Source organism: Pelobates fuscus, chromosome 1, assembly GCF_036172605.1.
Source record: "Pelobates fuscus isolate aPelFus1 chromosome 1, aPelFus1.pri, whole genome shotgun sequence".
Lineage (NCBI taxonomy): Eukaryota > Metazoa > Chordata > Amphibia > Anura > Pelobatidae > Pelobates > Pelobates fuscus.
In genome coordinates, this window is record NC_086317.1 from 168,524,561 (window position 1) to 168,544,794 (window position 20,234).

The 20,234-nt window shown below is 41.1% G+C and overlaps 1 protein-coding gene across 2 annotated transcripts in view; it reads left to right on the top strand.

Moving 5' to 3' along the window:
- MYO19 (myosin XIX) overlaps nt 1–20,234 on the top strand; it is an 88,556-nt gene that overhangs the window by 28,975 nt on the left and 39,347 nt on the right. Inside the window, exons 3-8 of one of the 2 annotated variants that reach the window (XM_063452099.1) lie at nt 2,839–2,987; nt 7,492–7,605; nt 7,747–7,879; nt 11,095–11,164; nt 15,011–15,113; nt 16,185–16,281. In XM_063452099.1, coding sequence (XP_063308169.1) covers nt 2,839–2,987; nt 7,492–7,605; nt 7,747–7,879; nt 11,095–11,164; nt 15,011–15,113; nt 16,185–16,281 — 666 coding nt within the window. The remainder of the gene's footprint in view (nt 1–2,838; nt 2,988–7,491; nt 7,606–7,746; nt 7,880–11,094; nt 11,165–15,010; nt 15,114–16,184; nt 16,282–20,234) is intronic. The other variant, XM_063452108.1, reaches the window with a different exon arrangement.

The window sequence follows — 20,234 nt, forward strand, 5'->3', positions numbered from 1 at the left end:
ATTAGCTGTAATCTCACCACTTGGCTTTTTTCAAGTTTTTATACATGGGCGTAAAAGTTATCAGTTCCCTTCTAATTTTCTCCCACAATATCTGAATAACCCGTAAGTGAATAACCGGTATGGGTGAACAATAGAATAATTCTCTTATTTTTCCAACTTTTTTTAAAGTCTTTTTGCAACAATTTCATGTGTAGATTTCTGCTCAGGGATATCTAGATGAAAGGGTCACTATAGTCACATGAACAACTACAGCTTATTGCATTTGTTGCATATAGTTAGTCCCTGCAGGCCTTTTGCTGTAAACACTGTATTTTCTGAGAAAAGGCAGTGTTTATATTAATGCCTATGAACACCTCTAGTGGCCACTCCTCAGATGGCCACTTGAGGTGCTTCCTGGATTAGTGTTGCACGGTGTGCAGCAATGACTTTCAGCATCCCCATTCTCTACAGGGAGATGCCGAACTTTACCCATAGATTTGCATTGATAGACCAGACAATCATTACCTTCAGGCTTTTTGCTGTAAACACTGTATTTTCAAAGAAAATGCAGTGTTTACATTACAGCCTAGTGATAACTTCACTGGCCACTCCTCAGATGGCTGTTAGAGATCCTTCCTGGGTCATGGCTGCCTAAAATGCATACTGCTTGTTTTTCTGAGTCTAACAGCATGCAGAGTTACAGCTTCAGGCTTGAATACAGTAAGATTTTGAGATAGAGAGAGATATATATATATAGAGATATATATATATATATATATATATATATATATATACACACACAAAAATAACAAGACAACCCTGAAGAAAGTTCAGAATGATATATATATATATATATATATATATATATATATATATATAATGTATGTATATATGGTCAGGAATACATGTTTGTGTTCCTGACCCTATAGTGATCCTTAGGCTTCTAGCAAATTAAATGAGTCTCCAGTCTGTGGGGTATAAAACACAGGACAGGAAATAGCAATCAAATAAGGTGGGAGTGGAGGAGAGGGTAAAGTGCTGCTCTAGGAGAGAGCAAGAGACAGGTATGTAAGGTAGAGGTTACTCTGGGAGGCTATAAGCTTTCCTAAAGAGATGGGTTTTAAGGCACTTCTTAAATGATTGAAGACTAGGGGAGAGTCTGATGGCGGTAGGCAGGCTATTCCATTGGAAGGTAGCTGTCCGCAAGAAGCCCTGCAAACGTGAGTTGGCTGTACGGGTGCGGACAGGAGAAGGTGACGGGCAGAGCGGAGAGACCGAGAAGGGGCATACCTATGGATCTGTGAAGAGATATAAGAGGGGCTAGAATTGTTCAGTGCTTTATAGGTATGGGTTAGCAATTTGAATTGACTCCTACAGGATACAGGAAGCCAATGTAAAGACTGACAGAGGGGTGAGGTGTGAGAGGGCCGACTAGAGAGGAAAATCAGTCTGGCAGCAGCATTCATTACAGACTGTAGCGGGACAATATGGCTTTTGGGAAGACCAATTAGGAGAGGGTTACAATAATCCATGCAGGAAATTACTAGAGCATGGACAAGCTCATTGGTAGCATCTTGTGTATGAAAGGGGCGGATGCGGGCTATGCTTTTAAGATGGAATCTACAGGATTTGGCAACATAGTGGATGTGAGGCTCAAAGGTGAGGCCAGCATCAAGTATGATGCCAAGACCGCGCGCTTGCAAGTATGGACCGATGTGGTTACCACTAACTTGAAGGGAGAGCTAAAGAGGAGAATCAGTGTTAGGATGAGGAAAGACAAGGAGCTCAATTTTAGAGAGATTGAGTTTCAGAAAGCAGGAGGACATCCAGTCAGAGATGGAAGAAAGGCAAGCAGTGACACGTTGCAGGACAGCAGGGGATAGGTTGGGAATGAGCATTGGGAGAAATAAGAGGAAAACCATGAGAGTCACAGAGAGCAAGTGATTGAAGAGTTTGAAGAAGGAGAGCATGATCAACTGTGTAAAAGGCAGCAGAGAGGTCAAGAAGAATTAGTATGGAGTAGTGGCCAAATCACTTTGTTTATGCAGCCCTAGTCACACCTCCCTGCATTTACACAGCCTTCCTAAACACTTCATGCGAAGAGTCATCTACTGTTTAAACTTCCTTCATTGCACAGTCTGTTTAATTTAGAATTTCTTCTCTCCTACTCTGTTAATAAATTGCTAGACCTTGCAGGAACCTCCTATGTGTGATGAAGTTGAATTTACTGAGCAGGAGATAAAAACTTCTTAATTAAGTTGACATCTGATTGAAAATAAAACAATTATTTTTCATGCAGGCTGTGAGACACATCCAGAGGAGGTGTGGCTAGGGTTGCATAAACATCTGATTTAACTCCTAAATGGCAGGTAATTGAGCAGTGGTAATGCATGGACATTTTCTTTACACCAAAAGTGCCTTCGTGTCTGTAGTTGTTTTGTGACTATAGCATATCTTTAAGGGTAGTATACAGTTGTATCCATAGTGCTGTAACATTCCCTTATTTACTGCAAGGAAGCATGTAGGGGATCCCCTATATGCATTAGAGATGTCGTTTTGGGGTTAAATATGGGCCTATGTAATTAATTTCTTTATAATGTTTAAGTTTGTAATCTCTTGATTACAGTAAAGGGAAAAATTACTGAAGACTGTAAATATTTTTAACATTCTTTCAAATGTGCTTTGTATGGAAGAACTGTCATTTGTGAATGACTCTAGGACATTTCTCTAGGACATTTCCTGCCTAACTCTAAGATTCAGATCTGCAATATCAAGGTTACCCAGCAAGCGTATATGTAAATGATTGATCCAGTGCCTTAGGATAAGTGACGTTTCAACTGTGAATTTCTGTTTCTCCAGTTCTGAAATGTCTTCAAGCAAGATATGCCGCCGAGGTGTTTTATACAAATGCTGGATGCACTGTGGTCGCTGTTAACCCGTTTCAGCCAGTGTATAAACTGTATAGTTCTGAAATCATGAAGCAATACCACACAGCCCCTCATCCTCAGGTAACTTCTTCATAGCCATCTTGGTAGACTTGAAACAAATGTTGGTAGACATCTGATGGTACTACTAACTGGCTTCTAGTGATTATGAATCCATGCTGCCCTACTAACCATTGTGCCTCACCTGTCTTCTCTAATTATCTCCTAACCACTGACTCCTAATTGCTCCTAACTAAAAATTTATTTTTCAGTTTAGCCTCATAATCTAGTAATCATCCCCCCTGCTTATTTTTGCCATAACCCACTCAAATACGAGCTCATGGACCATCTCACTTAGCACTGTGTATAAAAAGTGCTACAGATTGCTGGATTCTAAAATCAAGGCCAGGATTCTCAACCTTTTTGGTGTAACGCAGAAGATTTCTTATGCCTGTACAAAGCACTCTACATGCACATTAATGACAGGGTTGTACAAAACAGTGTGTTTTTGTAGATTTTGTGTAATCTTTCCAAATCAAACTCACCAGAAATTGCTGGCCGTGGACTGAAAACTCATCCCCTCCTCCCCATGGTCATTCACTTAAGTTTTAATGTCATGAACTTAAAGCGTAGGACCAGGGCCGGTGCAAGGATTCTTGCCGCCCTAGTCAAAGATCCATTTTGCCGCCCCCTCTTGAATGCAACTACACTCTCTCAGAAGTTTATTCACTAAACTATGAATTCAGTTAATTGGAAATCGAATTGCATAGTTTAAGCAAAAACAGCTGAACTGTGACAGTTGCTGAGTTGGCGAATTCTTCTAAATGGTATACATTTTGCCATTTGGTTTTTAATTAGGTCTGATCAGCTGTCCCTTTCCTCCATAGTGCCCAATCTCTCTCATTAGCGTTTATCCCCAGCATTCTCCTTTGTGTCTGTTTCCAAAAGCTTGCAGTCTCTATGTACATGATTTATCTGCTCACTCTATGCCACAGATTCTCTCCAGCCTGTTTCTCTTTATTCCAATAGGGTTATTCAATAAAGTGAGAATTGTTGGGAATTCAAATTGAACTTCTAATTTATGGTCAAAACACCTGTTAACATTCTCCAGATTTGGCTACTCTGCCCTTACACTTACAATTTCACTCTAGTGAATAACCCGGTAATTATCTTCTGTCAATTTCTCTTCTTTTCTTTTCCATGTCTATTTATTAAACAGTGGGTTGAAATATAACTTGAAACATTTAGGCCAAAACAGAAGAGTTGTATAAAGTCATCTCAACTTTTTTCAAATCACTGTTTAGTGAATAGACTCCTAAGTGTCTAAGGGAAAGCAGAGAGACCAGTGATAAATTTAGGGAAAGGGAACAGACCGGGAAGGCAATTAGGAAAGGGATAGAGAGATTGTTGAGGTTTTTAGGAAACCTATACAAACTAGGAGACATTTTAGAAGAGACACAGTGAGCAGACATTTAGGGGAAAAAAAAGAAACGTTCCAATATGTACACGCACACGCACACGCCCAACACACACACGCCCAACACACACACGCCCAACACACACACGCCCAACACACACACGCCCAACACACACACGCCCAACACACACACATCCATGCGCACATACTGCCCAACACACACACATCCATGCGCACATACTGCCCAACACACACACATCCATGCGCACATACTGCCCAACACACACACATCCATGCGCACATACTGCCCAACACACACACATCCATGTGCACATACTGCCCAACACACACACATCCATGCGCACATACTGCCCAACACACACACATCCATGCGCACATACTGCCCAACACACACATCCATGCGCACATACTTCCTAATACATATACATTTTACATTGAATATATTTATGGTTGTTATAAAAAAAATGTATTCAATTAATTTGGTGGGATTTATCTTATACTATTGTGCATTTAGTTTATGATAATGGGGGTATTTAATGTATGCTACAGGGAACTTGTCTGAAAGGCACACTGTAAGTAAAACTTTTTTTTAAATATAGGCAATATAGGCTGTTTATAATATTTTTTAAATATAGACTCTGAATGCCAGTGCTGCACTGTGTCCCTTTAATGTTTAATTTAAATTTCATATACCTATTGTCTTACAAACTGCTCATTATATCATGAGTCACCCGTCTCAAATGAAGAAATGTATTTGAAAACACAAACAAAAAAACCAAAAACATGTAAGACTCAGCAAATGTGCGTCTGCAAGAGCTGACACTCCCTTAACTGGATTAAAACTAGTTTAACAACTATACTTTGCATGCCACCATGATAGGGGTCTACCTGCTTCAGAGATTCTAAATGGAATGTGTTTAATTACCCTTAGTCGTGTGAGAGCTTCTCTGTCAGTTTGTGCCACCTTTGCTCTGTGTCTTGTCAAGTCAATGTGAGGCAATTTCTGTTGGTCTTTCATTGCTATATTCTAGTGATGCAATATAACTCCCTCCCAGACTTTAGTGTGAAGTGTCTGGAGTAAGAGAGAGCTGAATAACGATGTCTGGATTTTTTCCCCCATAACGCTCTTGACAAAAAGAAGACCCATAACAACAACTTTTTTTTTTTTTTGCTGTGCAGAGAATAATTACAACAAGCTTGGGGTACCCCAACGGCATTCCCCTCGCTGGATATCATCGCTTGGTACATTGGGGTGGTCGAGAATACATGCACATTTTAAAGTTATTTAGGAAAACATGAATCAAGCTTATACATAACATGAGATAGTTCAGTTGCGGGTTAGCTTAGCGTGGTTGGGTAGATTGGGCAATACTGAAATACCAGATTAATAGAACATGCTGGTTCAAGCTTAAGTAGGATGAACAGACATTGTTAGTTAGCTAAATAAGTAATCTGCTTTATAAGTAATCTGCTGTGGCTCCACACATTTTTGGTAATGGGCAAACTGGGGAGGCCTGCTTCGGATACTCAGGGTGAACCAATAAGTGTGGTAGCCAGGGGGGTTTATATCAGGCTCGATATAGGAGTGGCAGCTACACATTACAAGAGCCCAGGTAGGCCTTCTCTGCTGGGGATTACATTAAAGCATGAAGTACAGGAGCAGATTTCAATCTTAAACTAGAGCATAGTGAGTGTACACTGAGAGCCGTGTTCGCACCGGGTGAGTCACGTCCTGGGTCTAGGGGGCATTGTTCTGTTTCAGCCAACTCCAAGGCTCGGGAACTCGCTGTTGTCGCTGGAAGGCAGTTCATGGAGGGAGTGACATGTGGCAACCCTCCAGCCCAGGGCTGTGGGGAGAGCCTGCATCAGTGACGCGTGGACTCGGGTACTCACGGCTGAGTCCAAGTCCTTCCTTGGCAGGGTGCGGCATATTCGCTGGAATGTTCGTCGCCTGCGGCGTTTGATCTTCTGCCTCCGTGGGTGATGCTTAGTGAGAGTAACCCTGGTGGCCCTCAGCCCAGTTGGGCTCAGCGCTGGATTCTTGGCAGGTTGGTGGGGTTTTGTGCCCGAGGGTGATTCACGGACCCCTTCTCCGCCCCTCTTCCATCCGCAGTCCCGGCCTTGTGTTGTTGCCCGGCTTCGGCCCTCCAGTTGCGCCCAGAAACGGGCGAAGGTTGCCTCTAGTCGCGTTAGTGTTTGGTCGAGTGCTGAGCATCCAGCTGGCGTGTCATGCTGCTCCTGGAGCTCAAGATTAGGAGGCCTGTCCGCCATTTTGATGGGAGCTTTGTGGCCTGTTCACCAGTGGAGGCTGTTGCGTGGGATTAACTGGATGCATGGAGACGATCAGCAGGGACCGGGATAACCCCCACCGGTCCAAAGGGGGGGGGGGAGATGCAGGTTGACTGTCTCTGCTGCGGGTAAGGAACCAGGTGAGCGGCCGTCTCACTCGGTTCATTCAGGCTTAGGCCGCAAGCCTCCGACTAGGCTATTCAGATTCCGGGTGGCTTATGTGGGGTATCACCGCGTGTTGCAGGGTGCCCCGGTCATGATTATTGCCCATAAACAACACTCTTCTAAGCACCAACACCACTACAGCTTGATGTACTGGTTCTGGTGCATAGATTTTTCTTGAATAGTGAAATTTTTTTTATTTTTTTTTCCGAGAAACCGCACTGTCTCCATTTGGCAGAAAGTATGCCTCTAGTTGTTATCATGAAATACTTCAACTTTTGAGGGTCTTCATATTCAAACTCATCAAGCATAGCATAATGAAATTGAATGCATCTCATAGATTGGCACATCACAATTATTGCAACACGTGCTGCTTTGGTCCTCTCTATGAAGCATTTGATAGAACCAGATATCATCGTGCCTTGTGATCTCCTGGGTGAGTGGATCAGGCTGGAGACCGTTAACTGTCCCAGAGCAGGAATACCCATTTTCTTTTATTTATTTTTTAAATGGGGCCAAGTAATCTACATTAAAAATGAACACTCTAATTTAAAAAAAACTAAACAAAAAAACCCTTAAAGCTAAAATTTGCTGTAATGTGTTTGTATTGCTTATCTCATACTGGTGGGATAGAGAAATCATTGCTTGTAGTAATGTGTGTCATTTATACTGTGGTTGGTTTTTCTCTATTTATTTTAGGAATCTAAGCCACATATCTTCACCGTGGCAGAGCAGGCATACAGAAATGTCCAGAGCCAAATAGAGCCAGTAAACCAATCTATTATTGTCAGCGGAGAGAGTGGTGCTGGGAAAGTAAGTAATAGCAGTCTTAAACAAGAACGAATTTTGTCGTGTTGTGTTTTTTTTTTTCAATAATGTATATACACATGATCGAATTGTGTAGTTTTTTTAGTTTTTTTTTTTGTACTGGATGATGAACTCTTTGTTTCGTAGACATGGACGTCTCGGTGCCTTATGAAGTTTTATGCCACCGTTGCTGCTGCTTACGACTCCCACGTTGCTAATCAGACTGTGGAAAGAATAGAAAGCAGAGTACTTGACTCCAATCCTGTAATGGAGGCTTTTGGTAAATATCTAGTAGCTAGATGTGTTGAAATTCTAAAGCAAATATAAGATTGTTGGCTTCAATTCACCTCTGATACTCTGGTACATGATTATGTTCCAAATTAAAATGCAAAATTGCACAGTTCATTTGTTGTTTTTACCCACATCTCTTTGGATTTCTTCATATTTCTGTGGCTTTTTAGAGGACATCTCCTTGCTTATTTCAATGACCATACCATAATCGGCTTAGTTTCATTTAAAGGACCACTATAGGCACCCAGATCACTTCAGCTCAATGAAGTGGTCTGGGTGCCAGGTCCCTCTAGTTTTAACCCTGCAGCTGTAAACATAGCAGTTTCAAAGACAGCCGCTAGACAGCCGCTAGAAGCGCTTCCGCGATTCTCACTGTGAAAAATCACAGCGAGAAGACGCTGGACGGCGTGGCTCTTGCTGCGAATGCGTATTTGGATCTGATGTCGGCACGGGGGTGGAGAGTTCCTCATCACAGAGGGAGCCCTGCGCTGGAGAAATGTAAGTGGCTGAATGGGTTTTAACCCCTTCAGCCAAGCGGGAGGGGTCCCTCAGGGTGTGGGGGACCTAATGGCACGATGGTTCCAGGAAAACAAGTTTGTTTTCCTAGCACTGTAGTGCTCCTTTAATAAAACAATTGCTATTCAAGACCAGATTAGCTCAGAATTCCCTGTAATGTACCGACTTATAGATTTAGAGCTTAAGTGTAAGTTTTGTTGATTGAGCGTGAGAACCAAGACTCATGCTTCTGTCTATCTACGTATCTGTCCTTCACCTGTGAACCAATGAATGCAACATTTTTAGGGTAGAAATGTCATTGTTGATTGTAGGTCAGGCTGCAAAATAATACTTCAAAAGTTTGAAGGAAAAAAACAGGAAAACAAACAAATTGGTATGTAAAAGTGTTCTGAATAATCGGATCATTAATGAGGAAGTAGGTGCTACGCACCACAAACTATGCCAACATCTTTCCCTCAGTAATGCATTCTCAGACATGATGGGGACTTGCCATTAAAGCAAATGAACAGGAAGGTGACAAGAAATGACTTGCTAGAAATGTACCCTGTAGAAACATGTTTACAGAAAATATTTTCTCTAGAATTAAAAATGTTAAATGTATATTTAAATGCTAACACAGCAATAAATACAACTGTGAATCGAAATTTTGAATGGCAAGATTAAAGCGAACTAACCAAGCTGTAACTATAGTTGCATTGTAGAATTGTTCATAATCAGAATTGCTAGTGTAACAGGGATATTCACAATTCAAAGTGAATTCAAATTTAAGGTCAAAATAGCCAAACTGGAAAAATTCTCTTAGTCAGCTATGTTTCTAGTTTAGCTACTCTGGCCTTAAATTTGAAATTCCCTTTAAATTCTAACTTTAGTGAATAATCTCTGTTATGATGCTTAGTGTTCCTTTTTATTTTTAATTTTTTTTTTCAATTTTCAAATGAGTGTAACAGTCTTCTCTGAAATATGGCTGACCTGCCATGGGCTAAGGTGCATTTCTGCCAGTAAATCTAACCAGAACAAGTGAAATTCTGATGCTTTGAATTACACGTAATGTGAAAATCTGCAAATGGAACTCAGTTTTTTATTTAGTGATTGTCATTAATAGGAGTACGGGTCTTAAAAACTTTTTACATAAGAAATGTACTTGCAACATAACAAAGGAAAGATAAAGAAAAAAAAAAAAAAATTTAAAAAACTGCCTCTAGGAAGGGAATAATAAAAAAAAATAATAATAAAGATCTTCAAGTACAATTAAATTATGAGAGCTAACACCCAAAAGGGTTTATCAAGATACCTCGGATGACTAGTAACTGCACTGCTTATGCACACAGTTTGCGTGTCCCCAGTCCCATAGAACAATATTCATCTGACTCTAGTGTCCTGTTTCAACGGTAACATAGTTGAGACACCTTGGTGGATCTGCCATGTAGTGATTAATTGAATAGTTCCATAGATTGCATTTCAGGTACTTTAGCAAGCAATTCCTCTACTGAGGGAGGTGTAGTTTGTCGCCAGTGCGGTGGAATGAGAACTTTTGCTGACTTTAATAAATGGCAAATTGAAGAATGTTTGTAATTTTTAAGGAAGAGGTCTGTGTGATGTAACATAATTAGTGCTGGTCCTAATAATTGAATAATAATAATTGAAAGGTTACTCCCGGAACCACGATTACTTTGATGATTTGTATTGCACATACAGCATTTACTTCACCTCCCTGGCAGCTTCATTAGCCAGTCCAGAAGTTCCAAGCTGGCTAATGTCAATTCTGTGCAAATCCAGATACCAGACAGCCAATGGCCCCCTCCTCTCTGCTGTGCCTTCAGTCCATACTTCCCGACATCCCTCCAGTGAAAAGAAGTAATATTTGGGGGAGACGACGGGGTTTGCTACATTCTTAACCAGTTTTGGAGTAACCCTTTAAGTACTTGTTGGGTAGTTTTCCCAAAAGTAGTCTAAGTTAGGACAACTCCACCAGAGATTTAGAAGTGCAAACATCTCTCATATCCCCAGGACAAACTCAGAGTTTACAATTGATGCTGTACAGAATCCCTTTCGCTTATTCATGTTCTTTTCTCTGTCAAATCTAAAGTTTTTATTGTAAATCATGCAAAATGCTTAACAGGGTCCATAGTAAACATTCCAAAACAGAGTGTGTCATCCAAGAATATTAGTGACTTTTTTCTCTCTCTATATTATCAGTCAAATATCGATTTTCATCTGTTTCATCCATGCCTTCCTTTCTGTTGTTAAAGTATTGCCCGCTTTCTCGAATACATCCCAATCCCATATTGACCCTCCTTATTCTTATGGTTTTCAGAAATGTAGGGTGATATAAGAAAACCTTGGTCAGTTTTTATATTTTAATTTTTTTTATTTAATATGTCTTTCCAAAAATGTTGTGTGTTATTTTCATAATTTTTTTTTTTTTTTTTTTTTGTGCAGAGTTCTCTGAATCACAATACAAACCATGTAGGCTTTATTATTATTGTGCTGGAAATGTATCCTGGTTAAAAAATTTGGTTTTGTTGTGTTATTGATTTAATTATTACAATTTTGATTCGAATTGTTTTTGTTTGCTTTTTAACTTTTCATTTTTGTATTTTTAAATTAAACTCAAATTTGCATTGACATGGAAAATATCGAGAATATTCATTTTTTTTTTTTTTTTTTTTTGCTCCTTGAATTTTGCAGGAAATGCTTGCACACTCAGAAACAACAACAGCAGTCGATTTGGAAAATATATCCAGCTCCAGTTAAATAGGTAGGGCTAATATGACAGTCTTGTTTATTGTATGTATACATTGCTCTAGCCAAATGTGACAGCACATAGCTTAGGTTAAAGGACCACTCTAGTGCCAGGAAAGCATACTCGTTTTCCTGGCACTAGAGTGCCCTGAGGGTGCCCCCACCCTCAGGGACCCCCTCCCGCCCGGCTCTGGAAAGGGGAAAGGGGTAAAAAACTTACCTTTTTCCAGCGCTGGGCGGGGAGCTCTCCTCCTCCTCTCCGCCTCCGTTCCTCCCCGTCGGCTGAATGCGCACGCGCGGCAAGAGCTGAGCACGGATTCAGCCGGTCACATAGGAAAGCATTCATAATGCTTTCCTATGGACGCTTGCGTGCTCTCACTGTGATTTTCACAGTGAGAATCACGCAAGCGCCTCTAGCGGCTGTCAATGAGAGCCACTAGAGGAAATAGGGGAAGGCTTAACTAATTGATAAACATAGCAGTTTCTCTGAAACTGCTATGTTTATAAAACAATTAGTTAACCCTAGCTGGACCTGGCACCCAGACCACTTCATTAAGCTGAAGTGGTCTGGGTGCCTAGAGTGGTCCTTTAAAATTGTGTATCAATATCCATGGAGAACTTGTAATCCATACGTTTTGTGGGTGATAAATGTGAATGACTACATATCATACAGAATCACAGACTGGCAGCTGCACAATGTTAAATGCTGAAATACAGTGCGGCCATTAAAGCCTGAGTTGGGACCCAGGTTTGGCTCCTCCTGCTGTCTCAATGGGTCTCCAATGGCTAAAACACATCATTTTCATCCGGCCTCTGACCGTTGTCCAGTAGTAAGTTGTTGGCTACCATTTTAAGTGGAAATGGAGACTCCTCTGAGCCTGGAAAGCTTCTGATGAGGGTGATTTATTTATTTTTAAATCCATGCTGTAATACTATAGAATTTATGAACTTGCATGCAGGTCTGCACAGACATTCATGCGGTATCCAGTCTGCAGAGCATGTATTCAGCAACCATAGGTTACTAGCAATAGTCTATATACGACGTGTGGCAGCATATCTTACAGTTACTCCTCGACAGAGACTTTAAAGGGACACTGCACTGCCCATAAGCTTTTTTTTCATTGGGGGTTTATCTAAAAATCACTTGCATGAGCTGCAACCTTTGCAAGCGCTCCCATCCTACTCTTGCCCAGACTTTCTGTGGCTGTCCAATCACAAACTTCCCAATGCAGCTCAATGAGAAGTCTGTCAAAGGCAGGTGCTCTGGGCAATTGCTGCCCCTTGAGTTTAGCTCCATTGAGCTAAGCAAACCAGGAAGTAACAGGGTGTGTTGTCTGACAGCCAAGAGGGTGTAACAGGGATAATGTATATTCTATATATTGAAATCGAGGGGTGGGGCCTGAATGTCATGGCGACTGGACGTGTTCTGTAATCACTCCTCACGAATTCGGTGATATAGTCCAGTTGCCGGTGTTTTTGTCTCTCTGTCCTGTCCTATTTGTGCTTACCTGATATCCTGCACGCCCGGACCCGACTTGGGGTTACACTCAGCGGTCAACAACTGTGATTTCTTCAGAGTTTGAGGCCTAGCGGGCGTTGTGGGAGGAAGTAGCGACCAAACTCCTGACCTGACGTAAGCAGCTTCATGGAACTGAAGCCCCGGTACCTCCCCCTATGGACCGGCAGGGGTGATCCCAGTCCCCACCTGGAGGGCTCCCTACCTTCACAGGAGGCTTGCAGTGTTGCCGCGATGCACGCTCGCATCCCACCTGGTGCACCCAATATGGTGACGGACGCATGTTATGGAGGGAACCAGTGTTCTGTTTAGGTTGGACAGCCTTTTCCAGGGGTAGTCAACCTTTTAATACCTGACATCCACTTATATATCTTTTTTGAAGGTAACATTTCCTTACCGCCCACCAGTGCCACATTAATTGAATTTTTTAGTGCAAGTGCGAAAAATTTTAAGAAAGTAGTGTAATTTAAAATATATGTACTTAAATGCATCTTTTATTTCTACTTTATGCATGTTTATACATATATAATTTAAATGTAATGAATTTCCGCATCTCAATCGATGCAGCGCCTAATGGTGCGCGAGCTGCTCTAATTGAAGATGAAGTTAAATGTGAAAACTGGAATTTTTTATTTTTTATTTATTTTTACATTTTTCTTTCTTCTTCTCTTTTCTCCTTTCTTATTGCAATCACCAGCAGAAAAGCTGAACTATTATTAGGCAACAACAACAAAAATAGAAAAAGGAATATCTTTACATCAGTGGTCTCTTTTTTTTCCTTTCTTTTTATTCTCTCCTTCTCCTTCCTTTACTTCTTTTTCTATTCCTTCTTTTTGTATTATTTTATGTTAAGTAATTCAAGTTAACAGAAAATAACAGAAATTAGCTTGCCAGTTTAATATCTGCCACTCTAAATGCCACGTTTTTTTCCTGTGCCTGCTTTTACAGTGAGTGCATCAGCTCCCCTCCTCTTCCAGCGTGTTATATCATCACGCCCTAGTCCGTCTCGATCAGAAGTGCAATCGCGTGCGCGTCCTTTTAGCCATCGAGAGAGATTTATCAAACAGAAGCGTTCACCCAATGCGTGTTGGGCGTTTTTGTAAGGGCTCTCAATGGCTGGAGGGAGGTGCAAGTCTGCGCGAAGCATGTGGTTGTGCCAGAAAACCAAGGGTAGTGGATAAAACCCACCACTGCCCACCATGAAAGCTTGAAACGCCCACTAGTGGGCGGTAGGGACCAGGTTGACTACAACTGGAGTATTCACTACATTCATGCAGAACCTGCAGGTAAAGTACATCCTGCTTACCACACCAACCTCACTAACACGCACACCAATGCTGCTTCCCCAAAGTACTTGAGACTGACACGTGGCTACAGGCCCTATGGTGGCCTGCCATGGAAGGCGCAGACCGCACCGGTAACGCCAGAGAGCAAGAAAGCACGCAGAAGCTATGTAATTGTGAGCGGGTAGTGGGCTCTTCCAGAAATGCTGAATCCCCCCCTGGTCCATGACAAGCTAAATACAACCTGACACTCCATCAGGGTATCATGGTGCCCTAACCTACTGCGCATGGTTTGCTGACCTGCGCCTCCATGTGGGACTTTGATCCGCCCTTGGAGGGCATAGGCGGAAGGACACTCTGGAGGCCACCACTCGTTTCCACAAATGTGAGGCCGGGCTACACCACAATTTGAAATGTGGTTTGCATACTTGCCCTTATTTTAGCTATAAGAGCAGGTTTCTGGCTACTACTGTCTTAGCTGAGCTTTGCAGTGCTCTGGGCTCCCATATCGGTATCACAGAGCCCTTCGAGGTTGGTATCTAACTTTAGACACCAGTTGTTTTAGCATGATTTATTTCACTCTTCATTTTTGCTGTCTACTAACACAGAGTTGATCTAGCTTGATTTTACTAACCTATAAAAATGTGCTGTTTCCTCAAATCCCACATTTATGGTTCTGCTGTTGTGGCACAGTGAGTTTCGATGTTTGTATTCTCATGCACAACGAAAATAAAGAATTATAAAAACAAAAATAAAGTATATTATTTATATTGAAATCTGCACTTTTTGTAAAATTAAAAAAAAAAAAAAGAGGACACGCACTTCAGCCAACTAAAGTTTTTTGTAGAGGTTTGGAGAGTCCCTTTAATGTTGAAAATCAAAGCGTATTTTATTTTATAGTTTATACTCTGTATTCTGCTTTAATTGGAAGTGCCATACTTTGCTTCCCTTTAAATCCCATCTAGGAGAAGCGTACTCTCTACACATTCCCATAATTACATTATTACGTATTGAACTTGTCTTTCACTTTGCAAACTGTTGATGCGATTTTGCTTCTTCCTAGTACCCAACAAATCACAGGAGCCTCTATCCAAACCTACCTCCTGGAGAAGACCAGAGTGGCACATCAGGCCCCTTCAGAAAGGAACTTCCACATCTTTTACCAGGTTTGTCTGCTGACGTGCTCTTCACTTCTAATATTTAAAGGAAGACTGCCAAGGAAAATGACAATAGGTTAAATAGAAGTGACCATGTGAAACTAGAGTGTTAATGCCCAGATTTGGCATCCTGACATGATGCTAAAATATGTGTGTGTGAGTGGGATGTCAACATTAGCTATTCCCTGTATTTTTTTTTTTTTTTTTTTTTTATAAACAAACAAGGAGAGGATTTATTAAAGTGTTGTGTTATAAAAGGGGTGTAAAGTAATGGATGTGGGGCAATCACCATGGGAAAAAAGTGAAACAGTAGGAACATTCCATTGCCAACTTCCCCTTTTAGATTTGTGCTCTACTTTTCTAATGACCTCCCAATGTCCACATGGCAACTTGATTAAAAAACACTTTCTTACATCTAGACTGCTTTCTACAATTCATGAATTCAATATCATGATAACCTCACATACAACCAAAAATATCTTATTTGTGTCTCTTTATTAGATATTTAATGTCTATCACCTTAAGGGGGCTAACATTAATGTCCTTTCATTATATGAGAGATATATAATTTTTATTTTATATAGACTTTTTATTTTACATTAAGAACTAATTTAAAAAGACACTGTTGGCTCACAGATCACTTCACCTCATTGAGGTGATGTGGGTGCACTGTCCCTGTCCCCTTAACCTTGCAGCTGAAAACATTGCAGTTTTAGAGGACGTCCAACGTCTTCTAAAACTCCACAGGAAGTATTGATTCAATGCTTTCCTACGGGGAAGGCCTAATGCGCGCACGGCACTCCCCACGCATGCATATTTGGTTCCACCTCATGATGACGGCGGAAGAGGCACATATGCGACCAGCGCAGAGGGACCTTCACACTAGAATCAGGTGAATGGTTTAACTGTTATTTAACCCTTTGAGTGCTGCAGGGAGGGAGGCAAAGGGGACACTGTAGTATTAGGAATACAGATTTATATTTGTAACCCTATAGTGTTCCTTTAAATTCCCAAGTGTGAGCGTATTTGCATGATAAAATCATTGCCATTTGGGGGTTGAACAACACTCTCTCTGTTTAGATTACAAATGGTGCCACTGAACTTGAAAGAGCGGAATGGAATCTTCCAGAAGGGGCACAGTTCTCCTGGCTTCCTAATTCTGACAAAAAACTTGAAGGTAAAATGGGGTTTTGTCCTTTTAGTTTTTTTTTTTTTAGTACAAGCTTTAATCTTTATGTTTTTATATCTTTGCATTTGATTATCTGTAACGATGTTTTAGGAAGACGTGTTCCTTTGGGTCATGCTTTACAAGTCCTTTGTATGGAAAGGTGTGTTTACATTTCTTAGAGCAGTGTTTAGATTTGTTGAAGAAAATGGACAGAATCTATGCACCAAAAGCATAACATTATGATGTAGTGGTTTTGGTACTTGGTTCCCTCCCTTTAATTGTGACACATATTGCAGTAACAGAATATCTTGTTACCATTCTTGCAATATGTGTCACATCGTGTTTTTATCAGCTTTTGAAACGACAGCAGATAGGATGTGTTAATGGCTGATTTTTTTTGGAGAGGGGGAGGAGCTGTATTACTAAGTTGAAAAACAAAATATATAGTCAATAGTTAAAAAAAACACAACAAAAAAAAACACAATCACACAAAACTACTGTTTATAGGTGAGTACAGTGCTCACCCTTTTTTAAATTGAGATGTAGGAATAATCACCCAAAAAGACATAAACATATTGTTTGATTGGTACGTATACAGAATATAAAGGTAAGCAAATTTGCACTCACATAGAAATTACCTTTTTAGGTTGGCTCCAAAATTAAAGCAGCGCTGTCATGCCGAACTTACCTTTCCCCAACCGATGGCTCTTCTCTCCCTCTCTCTGGATCTGTTCTTCATTTCTTCCTGTCTGCTCTAGTTTTCTTTAAACATAGGGACTATTTTGTCTTATGTATTTATCCTATGCTTGACCAGCTCAAGTGGGTCATAGAAATTTTCCCACAATAATCATCCTTTCCTCCATGATCTCGTGATGCTTCCTGCTAACTTGGTGCCCCCACCTGGTGCTCATGGGTGGGGGTCAAAGGGGGAGACAATAGGTGTGTGTCCCCCTTTTTGTTACTTAGGGCCCCCACCTGCTGCTCATGGGTGAGGGCCGGGAGGGACCCTGGGTCCCTCTTTCAGTTGAATAGCGAGTAGGGGCATTTGGGAGAGTTCAATCATATTGACCCTTATAGAATGACGGGGGCATGGAGGGAGTTATAAGTGGTGGGGAGCACTGTTCCCCGCGGCTTCTATTTTCATTAATATATTACAAGGAGGGAGCCGTGAGCCGGTAGTTTCGTCCTCGTTCGTTCGTTTGAAATTTCTATTCGTCTATTTGTCTTTCTGATGAATGAATAGACGAAATTCACGTCCGAATGCCAAAGTGTTCATCTGGGCAAGCACGGGAATTTCATAGCGTGATCTAGTTTGGGCAGATGACATATCACACAGGGCCTCCATCTGCCCACATAAAGATGGCGACACCCAGGACCTATGTCCGGGTATTAAGTCAAGTTAATAAAAAAAGTAAAATGGGGAGGTTAGGGGCATTTGGTGGTAACGAGGGGGGCAATAACATTTATTGCAGTCGGGAGGGGGGGGGGCGGGTTGTTAAAAAAAAAATATATATATATATAATTAAAAAATGATGTGGCCATGAAAGTGCCGCTTTAAACATTTTTTAGTCAGTGCAACACCTTTTGTTCTTCCAATCTTCCAAACAAAGAAAAAAAAAAAGAGAGAATAATATGGTGTGGTATCTTCATGCAGGTGTAGAAAATGTTGCAACTAGTGCTCATCTTATATAGAGCCTATCGGACCAGCTCTATGTTTAACCCCTTAAGGACCAAACTTCTGGAATAAAAGGGAATCATGACATGTCACACATGTCATGTGTCCTTAAGGGGTTAAGTGGTATTCACTGCAGAGATTTCAGAGATGCATGTATTTTTTTTTGGCTGGACAGCCATTACCACAGTAACCGTTTTGTTCTCTCTGTCTTGAATGCATGTGTACACATTTTTTGTCCATGGATAGTTGGGTCTGAGTTGAGTCACTCAGCAGGGATTAGCTATAATTGTGGTCGGCTATGACTCACAAAACAATTTTTAAGATTGAGTAGTTTTCTACAAGAAAAATAAATATTTATCTATCGGGGCAACCTATATCTTGAAAGAAGACTCTAGAGTTGAAATTATTTCTGTGTATAATCAGGGCCAGATTAAGAGCCCACTGGCCTGGTGCTGACAATTATGATGGGCCTAATTACAGAATTGTATCCACCAAAAACACTAAAGCACTCCCAAGTGTCATGTGATACAATGTGAGCAAGATATTACTTTGCTGCAGAGGGATTTAGATAGACTGGGGGACTGGGCACTCAAAATGGCAGATGAAATTTAATGTTGAAAAATGCAAAGTTATGCACTTCGGCGTAAAGAATACACAAGCAACGTATACCCTTAATGGAAGCGAATTAGTCATAACAACACACGAAAAGGACTTGGGAATCGTTATAGACAACAAACTATGCAACAATGTGCAATGTCAATCATCAGTGGCCAAGGCCAGTAAGGTATTGTCATGCATGAAAAAGGGCATTTATTCTCGGGATGAGAAAATAATTTTGCCTCTTTATAAATCACTGGTAAGACCACACATTGAATATGCTGTGCAATTTTGGGCTCCTGTTCTAAAGAAGGATATTATGGCACTAGAAAAAGTGCAGAGGCGGGCTACAAAATTAATAAAAGGAATGGAACATATCAGCTATGAAGAAAGGTTAACAAATTTAAACCTATTTAGTTTAGAAAAACGTTGCCTGAGAGGGTATATGATGACATTATACAAATATATTTGGGGCCATTACAAACCATTGTGTGGAAATCTATTCACAAACCGGACTTTTCATAGGACACAAGGTCATGCGTTTAGACTGGAAGAAAGAAGATTTTGACTAAGGCAAAGGAAATGTTTTTTTACTGTAAGAACAATCAGGATGTGGAATTCTCTGCCTGAAGAAGTGGTTTTATCAGAGTCCATACAGATGTTCAAACAGCAACTAGATGCATACTTTCAAAAACAGAATATTCAAGGATATAATCTTTCAATGTAGGGTAATAACGGCTTGATCCAAGGATAAATCTGACTGCCATTCTGGGGTCATGAAGGATTTTTGTTCCTATTTTGTTGCGAAATTGGAAGTGCTTCAAACTGGGTTTTTTTGCCTTCTTTTGGATCAACAGCAAAAACACATGTGAGGAAGGCTGAACTTGATGGACGCAAGTCTCTTTTCAGCTATGTAATTATGTAATGTATCTGATGGAGATGGTGCTGGAGGGAAAGAAAACAGATATACGAAAACACATACCCTATGCTAATCTCTCTCTAATGTATGTTTTCATCTTGAGTAAATCCATAACTCGTAACAGCAGTGTCCGGTGAAGCAGGAAGTCAGTAGGCAAGGTAAAAGGGTGTGCCACTGACACAAACCACGTAACCTGCCAAAAGGGGCGAACATGCCCAAAATGGGGGCATGTCTGCCAAAAGAATTAGAAAGCCAGCCTAGCATTGCATAATTAATTATGTATGGGTGACATCACATGATGTAAATCACTAGGAGTGACATAAGAGAAAATGCTGTAAAATCACCAAAAATTGACTTCCAGTTTGATTCTGCTGTATAGATGGATTGCTCCCAGTGTCTCCCTGTCCCCAGTGTCTCAAGTCTCCCACTGTCTGTGTTACTACATATCAGTTTCCTCATGTCTCCCAGTGTCTCCATGTCGCCCAGTGTCTCAGTGTCCCCTAGTCTCCTAGTGCCCCCATGTTTTCCAGTGCCCATGTCTCGATTACCCCAGGTCTCACAGTGTCCCTATGTATCACAGTGTCTCAGTTCCCCATGTCTCCCAGTGTCCCCTAGTGTCATGTCCCCAGGTCTCCCAGTGACCCTATGTATCACAGTTTCCCTATGTATCACAGTGTCTTAATGCCCCTTGTCCACCAGTGTCCTCTTGTGTCTCCATGTCGCCCAGTGTCCCCATGTCTCCCTGTCCCCCCCAGTATTCCCATGTCTCTG